The sequence below is a fragment of the Arvicanthis niloticus genome, chromosome 5, assembly GCF_011762505.2.
Source record: "Arvicanthis niloticus isolate mArvNil1 chromosome 5, mArvNil1.pat.X, whole genome shotgun sequence".
In the NCBI taxonomy this organism is placed as follows: domain Eukaryota; kingdom Metazoa; phylum Chordata; class Mammalia; order Rodentia; family Muridae; genus Arvicanthis; species Arvicanthis niloticus.
Window position 1 is genome coordinate 63,532,809 of NC_047662.1, and position 19,936 is coordinate 63,552,744.

At 40.5% G+C, this 19,936-nt stretch overlaps 1 protein-coding gene across 4 annotated transcripts in view; it reads right to left on the reverse strand.

The window, feature by feature from the left end:
* Adamtsl1 (ADAMTS like 1) overlaps positions 1-19,936 on the reverse strand; it is an 877,745-nt gene that overhangs the window by 66,157 nt on the left and 791,652 nt on the right. For all 4 annotated transcript variants that reach the window (XM_076934699.1, XM_076934698.1, XM_076934696.1 and 1 more), the window contains one exon: positions 10,067-10,194. In XM_076934699.1, coding sequence (XP_076790814.1) covers positions 10,067-10,194 — 128 coding nt within the window. The remainder of the gene's footprint in view (positions 1-10,066; positions 10,195-19,936) is intronic.

Below are 19,936 nucleotides of genomic sequence, written 5' to 3' on the forward strand. Positions count from 1 at the left end.
ATGGAGTCCTAGCAGATGGAACAGGTAAAGAAGTGTGCCACTTCTGAGCTCAAATTATACAAACGCTTGGTAAGTCTTTGTTTTAGATGTTTACACAAAGAAGAAAGAAACTCTTATATTGCATACAACATATAATTTGTAAGTTTATCAAAGCAGCTAGCAAGTGCTAATCAGTATTCACTAACACACTGAATGAATGAGAGAAGAAAGGAAGGAAGGAAGGAAGGAAGGAAGGAAGGAATGGAGTCTTAGTTTCATTCTTCAGCTTTTGGTGGAAAGTGATTTCCCCTATCCTTAGCCATCAAAAATGAGTTAGAAAAAGAGTTTAGGTTCTCAATGTTCAGCTAGAAACACTCTATGCCAGGGAGTAAGCACGTACTCCTGTCAGTCTTAAGAACAGAAACCTGTCATTGATGACTATGACTAAGGAACAATGACAGAAACAAGAATTCCAGGAAGCAGGCTTGGGATTCACCCAAGGTTTAGAAAGGACACTTCAAGGATAAAGTTGCTTAGAAAATTTGGACCCAAATTTAGTGGTTGGCAGGATTTTACAAGGGTACTGGTCAGATTAGGATTTTTGGGTCATATTAATAAGGACTGAAGAGTAAAAATGAATGATGATCAGTGTTACCCAAAGTGGCATAGGCATGTAAAACAGGTTATGAGTTGAATGAGCATCTGGGCTCTATCATTACACAGTCACACAGCCTTTGTCAGCTCTACAATTGCTGTATACCTCCATTTTCTATGTAGGTGGTTGCTAAAAGTTTTAGGTGAGAAATGGGCCTTAGAACAAGAATGTCTTTGTACCTTGTGAGGTTTCTGTAAGGGCTAAAGTTAACCTGTAAGCACCATGTGCCCAAGGACAGATAACTTCCTGGAATGCTCAGGACTGTTGTTCATGTAAGGTAACAAGTCACATGTTCTCACTTCAGTAAACAAGGTTGGTTGCCCCAACTGCATAGGATGTGCTTGATCACACATAGGCAGGATATATTAGACCTGATTAGACAAAGGCAGGAAGTACTGTAGACTTTAGCCTGACTAACCTAATTCAGTGCCATTCTCTGGGAATTCTGGGTATGAACTTGATCAGGGTCCATCTTCCTTCCCAGTACTTGATAAAGCTTGCTTTGATTGGATGATCATAAATTTGGTCTTTCTTTTCAGCACTTTCAGGTTTAACAGTTTCAACACTGGTAACCATGATCAATGAAATCTCTGGCACAAAGAGAAGAAGGCAAAAGAGGTAGAGCAGGAAGGAATGAGGGGGAAGAAGGAGCAACAACAGTAGTTGTAGTCTAAGAGGAGAGGGACAAATCTGTTACTGAAGAGATGAAACTGCTTCTATTTTAAAGAATTATGAGTTTTAATATATTAGAAAACCAAATAATTTAAATATGATGGATGGTTCCTAAACTTTAGCCAGTTCTGAGTTGATCCAAAAACTTAAAAGTCATCTGCAGAGGTCTTGTTGGAACCCCCAAAGTCTCTTTCTCCAGAGAAGATGTGAAACCACCTAGGCTGGGCAGACCCTCATCTGTCTCTATGAGACTGTCCAAGAAGACACGGCGAGGTCCATGGAAGATCTAAATATCGGTTCAAGAGAAGGTGAAGGTGCTGGTACCTATTTACTGAAACATGAGTCTACTACAAAATTAAAAAGTCTAAAGTAATGAAATACTGTGAATATCATATAGTTTGATATCTAAAATTAAGTCAATTATGTTCAATCTAAATGTGCTTAGTAGACAATACCTCATAGTGAGTATATCAAAGCATTGTCTCAAGAAACACCAGACTCTACCTACCCTGCAATTGTCACAAGTCTCTTACAAGTATCATTGGAGTTATACTTTAAAAAAAAAAGTGAAAGGGAAATTTTTAGTTAAAGTATTTAAGGCTCCTAGCTTAGGTTTAAAGGATCAAGATTGGCTAGAACCTATGAAAACCTTTATGAATATCACTGACATCCTACACTGATATTTGTTGTCATGGGCACTATCAATGCCTACTTGCTGTTTCTTGCTGGCCAGAAATATCCCAGGATATTATATATTATTCTATATATAATATTAATATATGTAATATTATATACATTTTATTCTTGTGTATTCTATTCAGTATTATTACCTTGACTCCTTCCCTGTCTTCAAAGCCAACAGTGATGTCTTTGACCCTTCACATGTGTCACCTACACATTCTTTGTCCTTTCTTCTCTAAGTATTCATGGGATTAAACTGGGCCTACTCACATAATTCCACAAGTATTACTATGTATTTTATTTAATAATAGCTGTAGTATATTCAGTTAATATGTAATATTATATATATATATTATATTCTTAGCAACTTAACATGAATTGCTCTGTCATAGATAACATGCATGATCTTTTTCTTTCTCAGTCTGATTTTTCCTTCCAAAAACCTTCAACATTTTGTGGTTCTGGAACTAGCCCTTTGCTGTTCTGCTGTCTGTGAAGGTGCCCTTTAACTTGTCCTTTCTGTCGGGCAGTGGTGGCACATGCCTTTAATCCCAGCACTTGGGAGGCAGAGGCAGAGGCAGAGAGGCAGAGGCAGAGAGGCAGAGAGGCAGAGGCAGAGAGGCAGAGGCAGAGAGGCAGAGGCAGAGAGGCAGAGGCAGAGAGGCAGAGGCAGAGAGGCAGAGGCAGAGAGGCAGAGGCAGAGAGGCAGAGGCAGAGAGGCAGAGGCAGAGAGGCAGAGGCAGAGAGGCAGAGGCAGAGAGAGAGGCAGAGGCAGAGGCAGAGACAGAGGTGATTTCTGAGTTCGAGGCCAGCCTGGTCTACAATGTGAGTTCTAGGACAGCCAGGGCTACACAGAGAAACCCTGTCTCAAAAAACAAAAACAAAAACAAAAACAAAAACAAAAACAAACCCAAAAACCAAAAACCAAAACAAACAAAAGAAAAAAATGAGAGAGAGGGAGAGAAAGGGAAACCTTGTCCTTTCTAACCTTGTCCTTGAGCTCCAGTAGAGATATTTAGCTGTTCTAGAGATAGTTTCATTTTATTTGCTATGTTTTAAGACTTTACTGTAAAAGCTTCACACTGCTTCCTTCTGTTCCACAAAGAAAAAAAATTAGTCAATTTTTCTTGTTAGATCTGCAGGTAAGGGGATCTCAGAGCTGGCAATAGTTAGTGGGCACTGTTGTCTTTTTGTTCTTGTCCTTTTGTTGTAAGACAGCTACAGAACTCTTGGATCTAAAAGAGTCAAGAGTACATCTATTTAAAGATCCTCTGTTTACAATTAAGCAACAGGTTTATAGTTCTGAATCTGCTTCTAAATTTGGTAATGAAGCAAACGCATTCCCCAATGCTTTCCATTATTATTACAGCAACCTCCCGTCTTTAGCAAGATTAAAAAGCAAATCCTGCTGTTCTATCCAAACCACTACACAACTTTCACTGCTGTTATTTGCTAAATAAACCAAGAATCAATTTACAAACATTGTCCTTAGGAAATAAGGTGTACATATGAACAGAAATATAGAAAACAGATCACTTAACCAGAGGCTAGGATCAGAGCACAAACCTGTTTAGCCCAGGAAGAATTTTTAAAATTTGGAATTGGTTTAACTAAAACTGGAAACATTAAAAAAAGTGTGATGTTTAAAAGTATTTTGGGTTTGGCGTTTTTGGGAAAATCAGGTCTAGCAACATTGACTTGCACTTTATTCTTTGGCAGCAGTCTGATGGAAATGAGCTGAGTCCTCAGACATTGTACAGCAGGCAAAATAATGACTTTGCAAAGATGTCTTAATCCCTGGAACCCGTGATGTGGCAGGAGGGAATTAAGGTTGCTAACTTTCTGAACTTAAAACAGAGAGATGATCCTACATCATCTGGGTGGCTCCAGTTTAATCCATGAACACTTAGACAGAGAAGAAGGGACAGAAGAACGTTGACAGGGAAGGAGTCAAGAGCCAAAGACTACAGTAGCTTCTAGTACCTAGAATGGTGTTTAGTTTATAATCAGCAAGAAAATGGGGTCCATAGTCCTACACCATACGAAACAAAATTCTTCTATCAATTTGAACGAAAAAGAAAGGATGCTCCTGAGAGTTTTTTAGGGAAGAAGAGAGCCTATCGCCATTTTGATTTTAGCAACCATCAGTCTTTCTACCTACAGGACTGTTTGAACTATGAGAATATCTGATTTAGTTTAGGCCTTGAAATACATGCTAACTTGTAACAGTAGCAGTAGGAATGAATACACACACACACACACACACACACACACACACACACACACACACACACTATATATATATATATATATATATAGTGTGTGTGTGATGGATATATATATATATCCATCTATCTCCCTATCTCCCATCTTCCTATCTCTATCTCTATACTATATATGGAGCCCAAATTACACTTGCAACAAAGAAAACATGAGGCACAAAATAATGATTAGCTGGGTGAAGAGAAGGTGGGAAGATGTGGAAACTTGTTATGAGTATCCTTTACACTAGTTAAAACAATAAAAGATACTTAGCATCACCAGTCATGAGAACTGTTGTAATACAAGTGACAGACAATAACAAGCAGAGAGGATGTGGAGAACCTAGGGTTTTTTATACTGCTAACGGAGATGTAAGATGGTTCCACTGTTTGGAACAAAGTTGACAGTTCTATTAAAATGTAAATGTAAATGCTCTACATAAGGGAATATTTACACTTTTAGAAATGAGCCAACCAAGAGATGAAACTTACAGCTGCCACATGCGAGGTTGCACAGGAATCTTTATAGCATCATTATTCATTAGAGCCCAAAATGACACACATGTCTACTCTACTACCTGAGTAAGGAATGAAAGGTGGCCTATTCATATACCGGATTATTATCCTGTCCTGAGGAATAACAGTCCTTAAAGAGGAATAATTTAGCCATAAAGGAATGTGACATATGCCACAAGGGGTGGTGGTGGTATAAAAGCATCATCATTATTGTGCCCAATAGAGATTAATAGCAAAGGACAAAATACTATATGATTCCATTTACATAGTCATAGACAGCTTTGTAGAGGCAAAATGTTTTGGAGTTTGCCTGGGAGATTAGGGAGTGATGACTATGGGGTGTGAAGTTGATTTCCAGAAGAATGAGAATGGGATCTAAAGGTGAATGTGATGACAGATGCAGAACTCTGAATATACTCTATGCTATTAACTTCTGTGAAGTTGTCTGCTATGTATGGACAATACCTTGATGAAAGTTTTAAAAATGAAAGAAATCCTCATTTTTGGGAATAGTCACAAAAAGATGCAGACTTGTTGAATAAGTATCTGAACTGTGCACCCATGGTGGAAAGATTCTGCAATACATAAATCATATCTTAATAAATCTGAAAAAAAAAAAAAAACCCCAAACCCTTTGTAGTCATTCAGGGTCACATTGTGGTTACTAGTTAACCTGAGCAAGTATGAGAAAGAATGGGAATTTCTTTACCCCTGAAATTGTTTACTCAGTGAGTTTTGGTATAGATCCTTCAGGGTCCTGAGCATCAGAAGACATGAGTATGGCTCACAGTACTTTCCTGAACATGCCCTGGCTGCCTTGGTTCTATTACTAATCTCCTTAGGCATTTCTTTTTCCCTATGCCAGAGTGTCATGGTCCTTGGGTTCCTGCCACTATTTCTTCTAATTAATCAACTGAACTTGACACCTCAGGAGAACAGACAGCAAAGAGTTCTGCCATTTTGTCTGACTGTTGCATGCTGAGTTCTAGACAAAGGAAGCATCATGGGCATGGATCTAGGCAGTTGCAGCCTTTCCTAAAAACCATGACAAAAGCATGCTACATCCCTTATCTGCCCAATTACCCATCCCTCTGTACCCTATTGGACACATGAGGAAGTTTTTCTTTTTCTATATGGTTCAGATGAGCCTGCAGTACTTTATGGTCCCATATTTGTTTCCACAGCTCTTCTTGGGAGCCAAGTAAATTGGCTGTCCTCTCATTTTTAGAATTAATTTTTATAGAAGTGTAGATTGTTGGTGGACTTTTTATGCTTCTGTACTTAAGATGTTAAGGCATTGGTCATTTACCATTCTAGCCAGTAATAAGGTCCTTTTGATGGCAGGTTGACTAAGTCAATGGCTAGCACCATGTGACTCAGGCTACCACTTGTCTAGCTTTCTTTTTGATCTGGTCACTGGAGAAAAGTTTCTTCAGACTTTGCTAATGCTGACAAGGTCCTCTTTGAGTCTAATTTGATAAAGAAAACTCTCTGATTAACAACTGCTGGTTTCAAAATTTGAGGACCACCAATTTGAAATGACTTAATATTATGAAAAGCTTACACAAATTCTTTTCTTTTTATTGAGGCTACTATATCATGATGAGGAGGGGGTAGAGAAAGAATTTCAAAATAACTACCTTTTACTTTCATTTTCTTAGCAGGGTCTCTCTGATCTCTTTATTAGACACAAAATGTGTCAGCTACTTAACTCACAAAAAGACAGGAAAACTTGCCAGGAAAGGAGAAGCATTTTCTAGCTCCCTGTGCAAACCTGAGATGAGCTCATCTGAACTTTCTCCTTTCCATGACAGATACACCCACCCCTTAGCTCTCATCTTCTCATTTTCCATTGATGATGCCAAGCTGGCCTTATAGCATCTTCTTTTTGTGATCTTATAAAATCAATGACAACCAGAAACACTTCCGTTTTGGGTATGACTTCAGCAGCAGTCTACACCTGGAGAGGCTCTCATCTATACTGGTAAGTGGAGCTAACCGAGCCAGACGGAAGCAATTTACCAGGAAACTACTGCTTTGCTTCAAAACACTGCCAGTGCTATTCTGGTTGGGAAGGCTTCCTAACATTGTGACTCAATGCAGAATCTCACTGGCCAAGATGGTGTTCCAATCTCTTGCTGCTATCTGTACCGATTAAAAACTTCTCTTTATCTAGTATAGTTATACCTGCACATTAAGTAAGTGGTATTCAGAATGAGACTTGGGCCTTTCCCTGTGTTCTCATCACAAGCTACCTCCCTTGCTGGAGGTTCTGTTGCTGGAAACAACAGCTCTTATCAGAAGGCACCTCAGTCTAGATGCTTAAGCAGCTTACAGTTGGCTAAGTCAGCTTCTCTAGCTGCCTGAGAGACACTGAGAGAAACAGCCTTCACAAGGTGTTGGTAAGCATCGTGTCTCTGAAAAAGGGTTTCTCCATGCTCTATAGTTGATTCTGGTTTGACATTACAAATAGTAATTCTGTCTAACAAGCAGTGAGCACTTAAGATGTGCTGGGCATGGTTGTTCTAAGCATTTTATGTGAATGAGTCAATTTAATCATCACAGACTATTTCTGGGAGGTACTGGTGATTCTCATGTTTGGACTGATGAAGAAATGAAGTCATCAAGTTCAGAAACAGCATAGATTCTTAGGAAGTGGCCAAGTGTGATGCAAACCTATGCTCTGCGACTCCCTGGAGCTACACAGGACCAAAGCCTTTATCTTTCTTATGAAAGTATCAGGACACTTATTTATCTTGAACCTCAATTTTCTCTCTATTTGACCTATATTTAAACTGAAGCCCAGAAAAAACAAACAAACAAACAACCCAAGAACACTACAATTTCTCCAAGTATACAGTAGCACCAGAATTTACAAGAATCTGACCACAAGTGAAGTAAATTGGTGTTGAAGACTCAGGCTAAAAACAGCGTGGACACAAAGCTGGGCTGATGTTTTCCAGTCTTGGAGTTGTTCTCAGGGGCTTTCTATTTTAGAAGAGCTAGAGAAAGAAAGCTAACATTTACTGATTGTGAATGATGTTACCAGCACTCTAAGTGCATTTATTCACACACACACACACACACACACACACACACACACACACACACACACACACACACACACAGAGAGAGAGAGAGAGAGAGAGAGAGAGAGAGAGAGAGAGAGAGAATAATTACAGCAGTTCTTTCTTCCCTTTCCTTCCTCCAAACCCTCCCTATATTTCTCTTCTCTCTTTCAAATTCATGGCCTGTTATTGTTATTTTATACATATATGTACATGTATACTCACATATATTCCTAAATATAACTTCCTTGGTACAGATGTTACTTGTATGTATGTGTTCATGGCTGAGTATTTGGTATACTCTTTTCTGGGGAAGACACCTCTCCTATTCCCAGAATTTGTCAGTTATACACCTACAGCCTTATTTAATCTCATACCACTCTGTGGATAATATTAATTTCACTGATACCCAAGACTTTGAGGTTGCACACCTTTTCCCCCAAGATCATGTAGCTAATATAACTGGTAACCAAATGTAGAAGTGTTCAATATTCATTCCCACCGCTAATCTCAGGGTGTGTTTAGCTCACAGAACATATATTGTGAAGCAGCGTCTTTGTTTTGAGATGGAGTTCCACTAGGGAATATCTGCTAGTCTGGAGTTTGCTAAGTAGTTCAGGCTGGCACAGAACTCATCTTCCTCTCTCAGCTTCTCCAGTAGTGTGATTAAAGGTGTGAACTACTATGCTTGACTTAAGCAGGATCCTAGCTATTTCCCTACGTCAGGTAGGCAGTTCTACTGCATTCCCTAATTTGTAAGCAACCCAACCTTGAGCTTTATAACTGAATGTTTCCCAACATTGGCAGAGGTGTGGATGGCAAACACGATCTTTAGGCACACCAACACTTTCCACCTTGCTTTTAGAGGAGCCACTTGAAAGGTTTGTCAGGAGACGTGAACAAACCCAGCAGCTGAACGATGGGTACATTGTTCCCAAATCCTGGGCTTGGTATCTATGATCTTACTTCATCACTCAGCCCCTCTCTTGGTGCCTCTTTAGATCCTGTTTCTCTTCCCTGGCTTTGAAACATTTGGCAGCTTCCAACAGCTTGCCTTCAAAGAGCTGAAGATGAGCCTGATATTACAATAGCTTTGCTTAAACCCCAGGTTTCTCTTCATTGTATTCAATTCCAGCAAATGAGGGTATTTAGTCCGTTGCAGAACTGAACTGTATCTAGCTCAATATAAACAAGGGAGTTAATCCCCCATTGACTAGCAATTGGAAGTATGTCAACAGTGCCCATGTAGGTGTGGGTTGGAGAGTAGATAGCAGAAGATACTTTAGAAGATTGTTGCTGAACATCTGGATTCTGTATAGAGAAAAGATTAAAGATTGGAACAGGAATGCAATTAGGGAGAAGTAAATGCTTCACACACACACACACACACACACACACACACACACACACACACACACATATTCTCCGGAGGAGCAGAGTCTTTAGTCCACCTCAGGGCACCATAGCCTGCCTTCCTCATTATTCACTTTCATCTTCCCTGTAAAGCTACTACAGGTTCCTCGCCAGATGAGCCTTAGGTCATAGGGGCAGAAACACTGTTGTGAAAACAGATATGAAAGGGAGTAGCATGTGTGACTGGAGTACAGTGTGACAACATAATCCCCGCATGGACGGATGAGGTCAGTGTGGGTGAAGTCGGCTTTCCTAGCATCTACTGAATCATCTGATGGGAGCAGCAATTGAAAAGAATAAATACAAACACATGCAACACACCACCACAATGGCTGTTAGCCTACGTCTAAGAAAAGGGATCCTGTCTTGATAGGATCAGTGGGGTGAGAAGGTAAGGGGGAGCTGAGCTTTAGGAGACCTCAACGCCTTCTTGTTTCTCACATCAGCTACGCAGAGGTGTGACTGACTTCAGGTTGCCTGGCCACTAAGAAACAAGGCGTTGGCCCAGTCGGTATCTAAGGTCTCTTACGGTTTCAAAGGCAAGGATTTGTACCAGACTAAGACGTTTCATGAAAGTACTGTTTTGACACCACAACCTTGGAAGGATTGTACTCTTAGTGTCATTAATCTTAGGTACAATGTGCAGAAAGTTTTGTTAAATGGGCATAGATATGGGGAAAGCATTGGCAGGGGTACATTTGACTAAAACTACAGTTTGGGGATTGGGTCACATTTATCTATGCATCCCAAGTGTGAATGACATTGTAGGCATTTCGTCATAAGGATTTCTGAATAGAAGTGGATAGGGGTTTTCAGGTTACCTGCTAATGTGACAGCAATGGAGACAGAGTCATATCCCAAGGCATTTGTGGCATTGCAAGTATAGAAACCCACATCAGCTTCCACTGGTGCCAAGATCTGTAAGGAATCATCTGGCTGTAGAAGAATCCTGGAGCAACAGAAAAGAAATGTAGACCTGGTCAAGTCAGCTGAATCCTTTTGGAACTCAGTATGGGGAAGATGTGTAGGGATGTATTGAGAACTATATTCTAACAACCTAGAAAGACAAGGTAACCCAGGCTCCCTCATTGATTTGATTTGCACATTGGTGATCGCAGATAGGGGTTTTGATTTTTTTTTTAAAGTGTGCTGACTACCTGCTCTAATGCTAATAATTAGAACAGACAATAGTTGTTATATGAAATACATAGAGCACACATCATGAGCGAGGATGCTAAAAAATGCCACACACATTTGGGAAAAGGCTTATTAAGGAAAATGAAAAGTTACAAGGAAGCAGTGGATCCTAGTTGGATGGTAGGAAGATCACAGGGCTTTAAGATATAAAAGAAGGTACCATTCTGGTATTACAGTAGACAAGAAGGAGTTATGAAACAATTATTGACAAGATGATTGTTATCTGAAAGAAATGATATATTTTCAATTGTAGGCAGTAATATAAACACCTATTGCTTCCATTAACCTGTAACATGGGTACAGACCACAGGTCATATTGCTCTTTTCTACCACAGTATTATAGAAGGCCTTCTAAGAGAAGACACCCAGTATAATGAAGCAAAACTTGCCCTTCAAGGTCATGGAGAGACAAGTCTAGAACAGCCATGGAATACTTTAGATATTTTTGTCTATCTAAAAAGAATCACAAGAGTTAAATTGCGGATACCTATAATCAACTTCAAAACTCAATTCCTGTCTCTGTCCACTGACTTTCTCTTTCTATATCCGTACCATTTCTAAGAACTGCATTCTCTATCATGGCAGATTAGCAATTAATGATGGTGCCTTCAAGCTGATGGTTCAAGGATTCATCCGGGCTGACAAAACCTAGAAAGTGTATGTAGAGGTAGGAGTCTAGAAGAGTTGGAGAGACGGGGTAGGAACTAAGATATCCAGAGCATGGAGTAGGAAGGTCCTAGGTGGAACAGACCATTCATGCCACAGGGGGAAAAAGTATTTGTGGGGCTGGAGAGATGGCTCAGGGGTTAAGTGCACTGACTGCTCTTCCAGAGGTCATGAGTTCAATTCCCAGCAACCACATGGTGGCTCACAACCATTTGCAATTGTGATCCAATGCCTTCTTCTGGCATGTCAGTGACAGTGTGCTCATATACATAAGATAAATAAATCTTTAAAAAGGAAAGTATTTGTGGCATTTCTAGACCAGTTATTTCCATCTTTTTAGTCCTTTCCAATTTCATAGTTTCAAAGAACTAACTACCCACTAGTACCAACATCCATCCCTGGGAATCAAACAGGTACCAGTGGGTCACCTGTTCAAGAAAGAGGAGGCCTGTTAAGGCATGGCAGTTAATTAAATGCCAGGAATTGGGTATCCTGCTTCAGCAACATTCTCCAACTGGATAACCACTCTGTTTTCTTTACTATGCCCTTTGCAGGGTCCCTCTAGACTCAACGCGGCTTTGCAGTTCAGCACTACTGCTGGGCATCTCTTGGTTTTTCTAAGGTAGTTGAGCAGTCTTGTAAAGGATGAGTCTCTTTAGCTCTGTTGTCAGCCATAGACCTGTTATTGTGTTGCTATTCTTACCTCTGTCAGAGGGAAGGCAGGAGTAGGACTGTATCCCTCAATCTAGCTATGTATGGGCAGTTCTGTTATTAAAAAAAAAAATCGAGAAGAAAACAGAACACATCAGCCTAAGGGAGGTTTTCGTAGTTTCTTTAGTTCTATTTTAGAGCATCATTATAGTACTGGGGATGGCCATGGTTTTGCAACACTGAGTGACGCTGAAGCTGCATGGGGGATGACAGGAAAGCAACAGGAGACTGTGAGGCAACTCACCCACTCATTCACTCACACATTCATTAATCTTTGGATATTCTTTTTCTCTAAGTCAGACAGTTTCATGCCAGTGTACTTCAAAGAAGCTAATAAGAGAAAGATAGCTATGTTAAGTTGTCTTTGATAGCAGCATCACAGCTTCCTAAAGGAATCTTACCAGATGCAGCATAATGCAACAGCATTGCTAAGTCTCTTCAGGTGTTCAAGCTGTTTTAGATTTAAAAATTGGAAAAAAATAGTAAAATGGACCATGGTTTAAATCTTCATGATGTCCCACACACTTCCACACAATTGCTCTACGAGAATAGCAAAAGCAGACGGCATCAATTTAAATAGAACATAGTAGATCATATTCAATTTCACCACCCTGAGAAGGTAGGGGTTAAAGTTCACTAAATCCTCAAATCCATTAGCTTGCTTGCCTCCTTACAACCAGCATCGCTTCCCCTTTTCTTACAGAAAGGAGTCCTTAATTCTTGAAGCAGGAGGCTGGAAGATTGTTATTTTGAGCCTTACGTTGACAAACTGACTTTCTAACATTATTGTCTATCAGCTACTAACATGTAGATTTAGTATGTTTCTTGCTAAGCTGAGAGACTGCTATTATAGTGAATAATGCAGAGAATTTCCCAACCACTGTTTGGTATTTCTAGTCCCAGTATCTCATTAGTAATCAGTAATGCTTGACCCTTGTGATGGTGTGTGTGTGTGTGTGTGTGTGTGTGTGTGTGTGTGTGTTAGGACTGAGGAAATAGAAGGGACAAATAACATTGGGTCAACATCTCTCTGAGTTTATTAGATCTCCATATTCAGGTTACTTTTCCATAGAGCTATTATGTTTGTCTAAACCTATACGAAGAGCACTGGCCTCTGTGGAATTAGCTCAGGACAGAAGATTAAATCCTTCCACATCCTATCTACTCTTCCAAATTCTTCCTGACCCTGAACCAATTGAGTTCTATTCTATTAAGGTTCCACAGTTCACAGGAGGTCTTCCTTTCTGTGACCTCCTATTCGTTCTACAAAGATCTTTTCAATCTTCAGTGTTTCATTTTTTTTAAAGTTAGACTATAAATTATTAGCTCAAGGGTGAGGGCTCTTATTATTTCACCATTAATGTTCAGCAAAGTGTTGTCATGTTGAATCAGTTCTTGTTTAAGTTACCTTCAAAGCAACTGGGCTGAAGGTGATCAAACCTACAGAGAACAATGCATGGTGGAGAGAAGACAAGAACTCAAGATTCTAGTATTCTGAGGACTGAATTCCAAGTCAACTCTCTCATGAATTTGTTCTGTGGCCTCGGAGGAGTCATTTTTTTTTAACTTCTCAATGACAGTCCCTGTATACAAGAGAATTACAGCACCTACATAGGGTGTTGATTCCTCATGGATTCCTGCATTTGGAGCACATAGGAAAGACTGGTAACATGATACACTATGGACATGACATGACTGTTTTGTTACTGCTGCTCTCGTCACCATAATTCCTGGTCCTCTTTCATGTCTGGGCCCACACATTCTGGATGTTGCACAGCACTGTTTTAACGATGTTTAGTGTCTTCTATATATCTCAGGTTTGCCTGTAACTTGCATTGCTCCTGCCTCTTCCTTCTTAGTGCTGGACGGCAGGCTTGTGCCATCGTATTCAGCCTAGGGAGCGTTTTTAAGATAAGTGAATGGATCAGAGACAAGGAGCTTTAAAGCAACAACATAAACTCAGCACACAGAGGAGAGAGCAAGGGGCTGGCTGTGTAAGAGATCAGGCAGTGGAGGAGAGAAGGGGACAATGGCCACAGGCCACACTGGGTTGGCAACAAATGGCTCAGATCTATCCTTGAGTCAGGAACGGTGCAATCAGGACCATTAGTTCTTCCATAACTGTTTTAGCACTGTTAACCACTAAATGAACAGTTTAAAGAAAAGCAGCCAGAATCCTGCAATTTTAGAAAACTATAAAACAACAAGAATGAGAATTGGCAGGCAGTGAATTCAGGAGCAAATGGACAAACTTAAGAGCATGCACAAAGAACTCAAGTCCTGAGTAGAGTAGGGGTTGGGTCCTTTCCGTACCTCCAAGTGGACATTTCTTTTTCTGCTCACAGGCTCTAGAGATTATGGTAAAACACAAAGGGGAATGAGAGCCAATGTTTATTACACAGGTGCGCGTGGTTAAATCATTTAATTCTCTCACCATGTTACTGGCTTTGTGTTATTTTCTACATTTTGAGAGGAGGCACGGGATTAGACATAAGAAATTGATTCAGGTATTGCATGCTGGGATCAGGAATGAGGAATGACTTTGGAAAACCTTATTTTTTATTTTAAAACTCGACCAAACACTGTCATCTACTGAGACCAAGTAGGAAGGTATGTGGGCTGGCCACCTTCTTGGCAGGTGGTAATTTGTTCCGACGTTGTAGTTATTTAGAGAGATGGATGCTACAGTGTTTAAAGTCTGATTTTTAGGAAGTTTGAAGTCAAAGGTAAAAAGATGCCCCCATAAGACAACCTACTCTGTGGGTGAGAATTCTTTTGTGAAACCAAAAATCAGAGTAGCCCTAGAGGTTTGCAGAAAAGCTTCATTTTCTGAGGATATTTTATGGAACTGACTGAGACTCATGAAGAGTTTCCCTACCACTACTTGGCCAAGGCAACTTTTCAACCTTCGTTGTTTTACATGCATTTGCCAACTAGAAGTTATTTAATGCTGAGGTCTCCCAATTGTTCAGATGGAAATACAGAAAATATTTTTGGAATGGGAAAGGCCACCTGACCACACATTCTTAACCCCGTCCTTATGCTTCCTGCCAAAGATTTTGGCTTCTTTCTTTTTAGAAATTCATAACATCTTGAGTTTGCTAATGTGGATAGTTTTATTTTCTGCTTGCTGGGTAATTCATTTCAAACTGTAAGCTGTCCATGAAATGTGCCTGACTGAATTTTCTGACTGGTGGGTAGGGGGTGTATCCCAACTCTAGCCAGCATATGCTTTTGTAAATAAAGTCCCATGAGAACACTGCATACCAGTGTGGGTACTGTCTATAGCTGTCTGTACTCAGGCTATGGGGGTAGAACTGAGTAGCTGACACAGCTTATACCCCAAATGCTTACTGTCTGGCCTGTTACAAGGAAATTTTTGCTGACTTTCAACATGCATTTTCAATTTTGATGTGTCTCAGTGATTTCCTCATTTATCAAAATGGTATTTCATGTTTTTCAGAATCCTGCCATTTACTAAGGGCTACCCTTCTAGCAGGAATCAACTAAACACAAGTGGGACCTGAAGACACCCTCTCCCTAGCCTTTGCAGGAAGACCCAGAGCTGACTCTGTGCTTGTGGGTGTCCCCTAATGGGCCTGCTCTGCCTACTCGATTCCTGAGTGTCATCTCTTTGACCTCCCCACTCTCCCTCAGTGCTTTTATTTTGCTGAAGCCGAAGTATTTATTGGGATGGTTCCTACTTTTCTGACTTGCTATTCCTACACTTTTCAACTGGGAAAAACATTTGTCATTTCCTTTAGTTCTGTAAAGGAAATAAGCCAAACCAAACTGAAACTGGTTGATTTCCCCTCTTCCCTCTTCCCGCCTCCAGTTTTTATATTATCTACGAACTTGGAAAGTAGATTTCGTGGACTTATGACTTCTACATATAGCATGTTCCACAACTGTGGTTCTGAATTGACCTTGGAGGAATTTTTCATCCCATTCTCTCTCCCATTTGGAGAAGTTTCCATCTGTGGATTCTCTATGTTGCCCAAGTTAAAGCTTTCCAAATACTCCTTAATTCATCTCCTGTTCAACACTACTTTGGAACATTGTCCAAAGTGTTCTGGCCAGAACACCACTGAGAGCTTGCAGATTTCTCTCTTCTGCTAGATCAGAAATGATGGCAGGGGATGTTAGCAGGACATGAGCATCCTCTTCTTATGCCTCTCCAGTATACTGTGTTATTAGACTCCGTTCTATCAAAGGCCCCTCGACAACTGCCCAGACATTTCTTACATTAAGAGTGAAGCTGCTAGCTCCTATGCTCTTACTGACTCTCCTACTCTGTTACCCTCTCTGCCTCTTCTCTCCCCATTCCTCTTCCCCCCTCTCTCTCCATATGATCCTGGCTAGCCTCCTCTTCTCCTTCTCCTTCTCCTTCTCCTTCTCCTTCTCCTTCTCCTTCTCCTTCTCCTTCTCCTTCTCCTTCTCCTTCTCCTTCTCCTTCTCTTCTCTTCTCTTCTCTTCTCTCTCTCTCACACACACACATATTCTCCCTCCCTCCCTCCTTCTCTCTCTCTTTCTCTCTCTCTGCCTTTCTATATCTTTACTCTTTCCTCAACTCCCCTCCCCATCCCTAAATAAATTCTATTCCATACTAAAAAAAAAAAAAAAAAGTAAAGCTTCTCTTCTTTTTTACAGTAAAAGGTCAGTCAAATTTACTGTAACAACTGGTCAATGTGCAAAGATATTGTGGAGTGCCCAGCTTTAGGTGGGACAGCTATATCACATCCCTAGCACCAAAGCTCAGGGATCATGTCAGCAGAGTGAGTGGGAACATGCTGTGAGCTGGAGGTAGTGAACATCTGTAGCGAAGCAGCATTTTTCAGATATGAGAAAATCATTGTCCATGTGAATTCATAGCAACTGTGGCTTCGTGCAGTAGATCCACACAAGATCAGGGCAACTAAATTCCCAGCATGAGAGGGAGAGGGGCTCATGAAGCCCTGTCGTTAGCTATAGAGCTATCTGGCAGTTGATAGCTACAGAGGAAGCAAGAGTCAATTTTCCTTATGGATGTGGTCCTGAGAAGCTACCCATGCTCCAGCACACTGTCCTACACCCATGCAGAACAAGTGGGATCACTGGGTTTATGAAATTGGGTAGGAATAGCAGTGAGGGATAGGGAAGAAACTTATAGGGGAGGGGGATGGATTTGATCAAAACTTATTACATGCATGTATGAAATCCTCATAAAATAATATAGTATCTCAGTAAATTAAAAAAGAATAGTGAAGCTTCTTACTTTGTGATATACCAGAAGGTCACATGAGACAATGGCTGTAGATCCAAATGACAATGATTATGGACACTGACAAATAGGTATCTATCATGTATCATGAATGTTTCAGACATTTGTTTGGTTCTTTACTGCTATGGTTTGGGTAAATATCCTGCATGGTTCATATGCTAAAAGTTAGTCACTATCCTGGGCAATGTTGAGAGGTAGTGGTTTCTTTTAGGAGGTGGAGCCTGGTATGAGAAATTAGGTCATAGCAAAGTGATCTTGAAGGGCTACTGGGACTTGAGTCCTTTCTTTGTTTCTCGGATACCATGAGAGGATAACTTTCTTTGTCATGTGCTTCTGTCACAATATACACAGGCCCACAGCAACAGGGATAAGTGACAGATTCTGTGACTTCCGAGAGCATGAGCCAAAATAAACCTTTGCTGTTTTTTTAAGTTGTCCATCTGAGGACTTTTGTCATAGTGACTAAAGGTTAACCCGTCTGTACCCTTGCTACTCTGAAGGATAAAATGAAAGTTACTGTCTGCTTTTATTGATATCATTTTGATTTTACTAGTAATGAAATCGAGTTTTTTAAAAAATGGTTAAGGCTGACTTGTCAAGTGGCAAAACTGGATTTGTGTCCAAGTTACCCTGAATACAGCTCAACTGCCTATTATTGCCTTTTGTAAGTGGATTTAAAGGGAGTGGGAGAATAGGGTGTACATATGAAAAGGAAGGGAGGGGGCAGGCTTGGGGATTTAAGGAACTCACCAGCATTCCATCTCTCCCGAATCATTGTCCAGGCAGATTATGACTATGAGCTGCCTCCTGCCCTAAGAATAAATAAGATTTTTTTCCAAACCATCTAGCTTCCTCACACTCACCTGAAGTTCTTTTGCAAACTTCTATAACTTGAGGGGCAGTTGTGCTTAAATGCTTTGAGAGCTTTATTGGCTGAACTACAAGTAGTATATGCCCCTGGTTCACTTTTGGTCTAAAAATGTTAAACAGAGCAATAATGTCCCCGAAGCTATGGTTTGGTCAGTAAAATTTAGATATTTTTGGAAGGCAAACTTTATCTCAATTTGGTTAAGTTCATTGCTGGTGCCAATTTTGCAGAATGTGGCCATGTAAGGAAGTCAGCGGGGTCATTACAAGTAATACTTTCACAGTTGCATTCAGATCGAAGAATACTGAATTGTTTGTATATGTTACATACATTCTTGCTATCAGATGAGGAGAAGGGCCCCACTCAAATACAAAATACAGGTGAATTCCAACTCAAAATGTGATGATTTCTGAAGAGCACTTAGAAACAATAAATGATTTAGCTTCTTCTTACTTATGGTCTTTGTCTTTGAATACATGCATACAACTCTGTAGACATACAAGGGCAGCACATGAAGGTGACAACTGTAATGCTTATTGGGTGCCCTGGGTACCTCACATTGTGCATATTGGTAGCTGGTGTCATACAGGAGAAGGTGAACTTACGACCAGAAGAAAAGGTTTCCCCTAAGACAGATGGATACAAGTGAAATACAAAAGCCTAATATTGGAAGCCAGCTGTCTGGGATACTGAGTAATAATTTGTATCAGGTTTAGTTGGCTCCAATGGCTTCCTTAAAAACAATGGCAAGCCCATGTATTTAACCTAGCAAAATTCAATAAAGACAAACATAAGTCAGAAACGGACTCAAATTGCTTTGGCTTCAGACTCCAGCTCTGTTCTGTATTGTGGGATTTTTGAGAAAGCTCGTGTGACATCTCTCTACTGCAATTTCAACATCTGTGAAGGTCGGATAGTAGTGTTAAAGGGTTATTGTGAGGATTAATGAGTGCCCAAAACTCAATGGGAGAGCTCTAAATATTAGCTGTGACAATAATAACCATAAAGACTTCTCCATGGGTCCAGATGTGATGGAAGCATCGGAGGTCAGGAGATATCTGCTCCCCATTTTTATTTGGCTATATGAATGCTTTCAAGTCATGTGTCCTGTGCCACAGAACCTGAGGACTTTCTGAAATGTCTAGAGGAGAGAAACACAGAGCAATGTGGCACTCTACAGTGGTTCTTAACCTGTGGGCTGTGACCCCTTTGGGTTTCCATATCAGATATCTTGCATATCATTTGTTTACACTTTGATTCACAACAGTTACAACTGTGAAGTAGCAACAAAATAATTTTATGGTTGGGGGGACACCATAGCCTGAAGAACTATGTTAAAGGGTTGCAGCATTAGGAAGATTGAGAACCACTGTTTTAGGAATAGGTGTCCCTCTCTACCTCTGCTTATCCAGAACAAAAGCCACAGAGACCACACCTCCCAGATATTAGAAACCCTCCTTCTATACATTGGTATCCACTAGAGATTCCACTGTTCATTCATTTCACCTTTGTGTGCATAAAATGTTCTTAGAAATTGGGGAAAATAAGACACATTTTAAAACATCTTCCTTTGAGGAAGATGAACACAATTCAGAAGGTAAGATAGAGAAGCAGAAAGCTAATCCTGGAGCACAATAGTAGCAAGTAAAAAAGACTTCAGACTGGGGTATGTGGGGGCCCTGTATGGTGTCATGTGACCTAGCCTTTGGTGTAGGCTTCTTCTGTGGAGGAGCAGGAATTAACCAGACACAGTGGTAGGAAGTTCTGTGTAGGAACAGGAATTAACCAGACACAGTGGTAGGAAGTTCTCCTGCAAATTCGTAAGCTGGAAGTAACTAGGTGTTGCTCAGGGGCAGAGTTCAGTGCCACAAGGTGTGATCTGGTGAGAGATAAGGCTAGAGGGATGGGCAGATGTTAGAGATAAAAGATGCTGTGTTTTGTGCAATGGTGTTTGGAGTTTACCCTCAAGTGATGACAAGCTATTGAAGG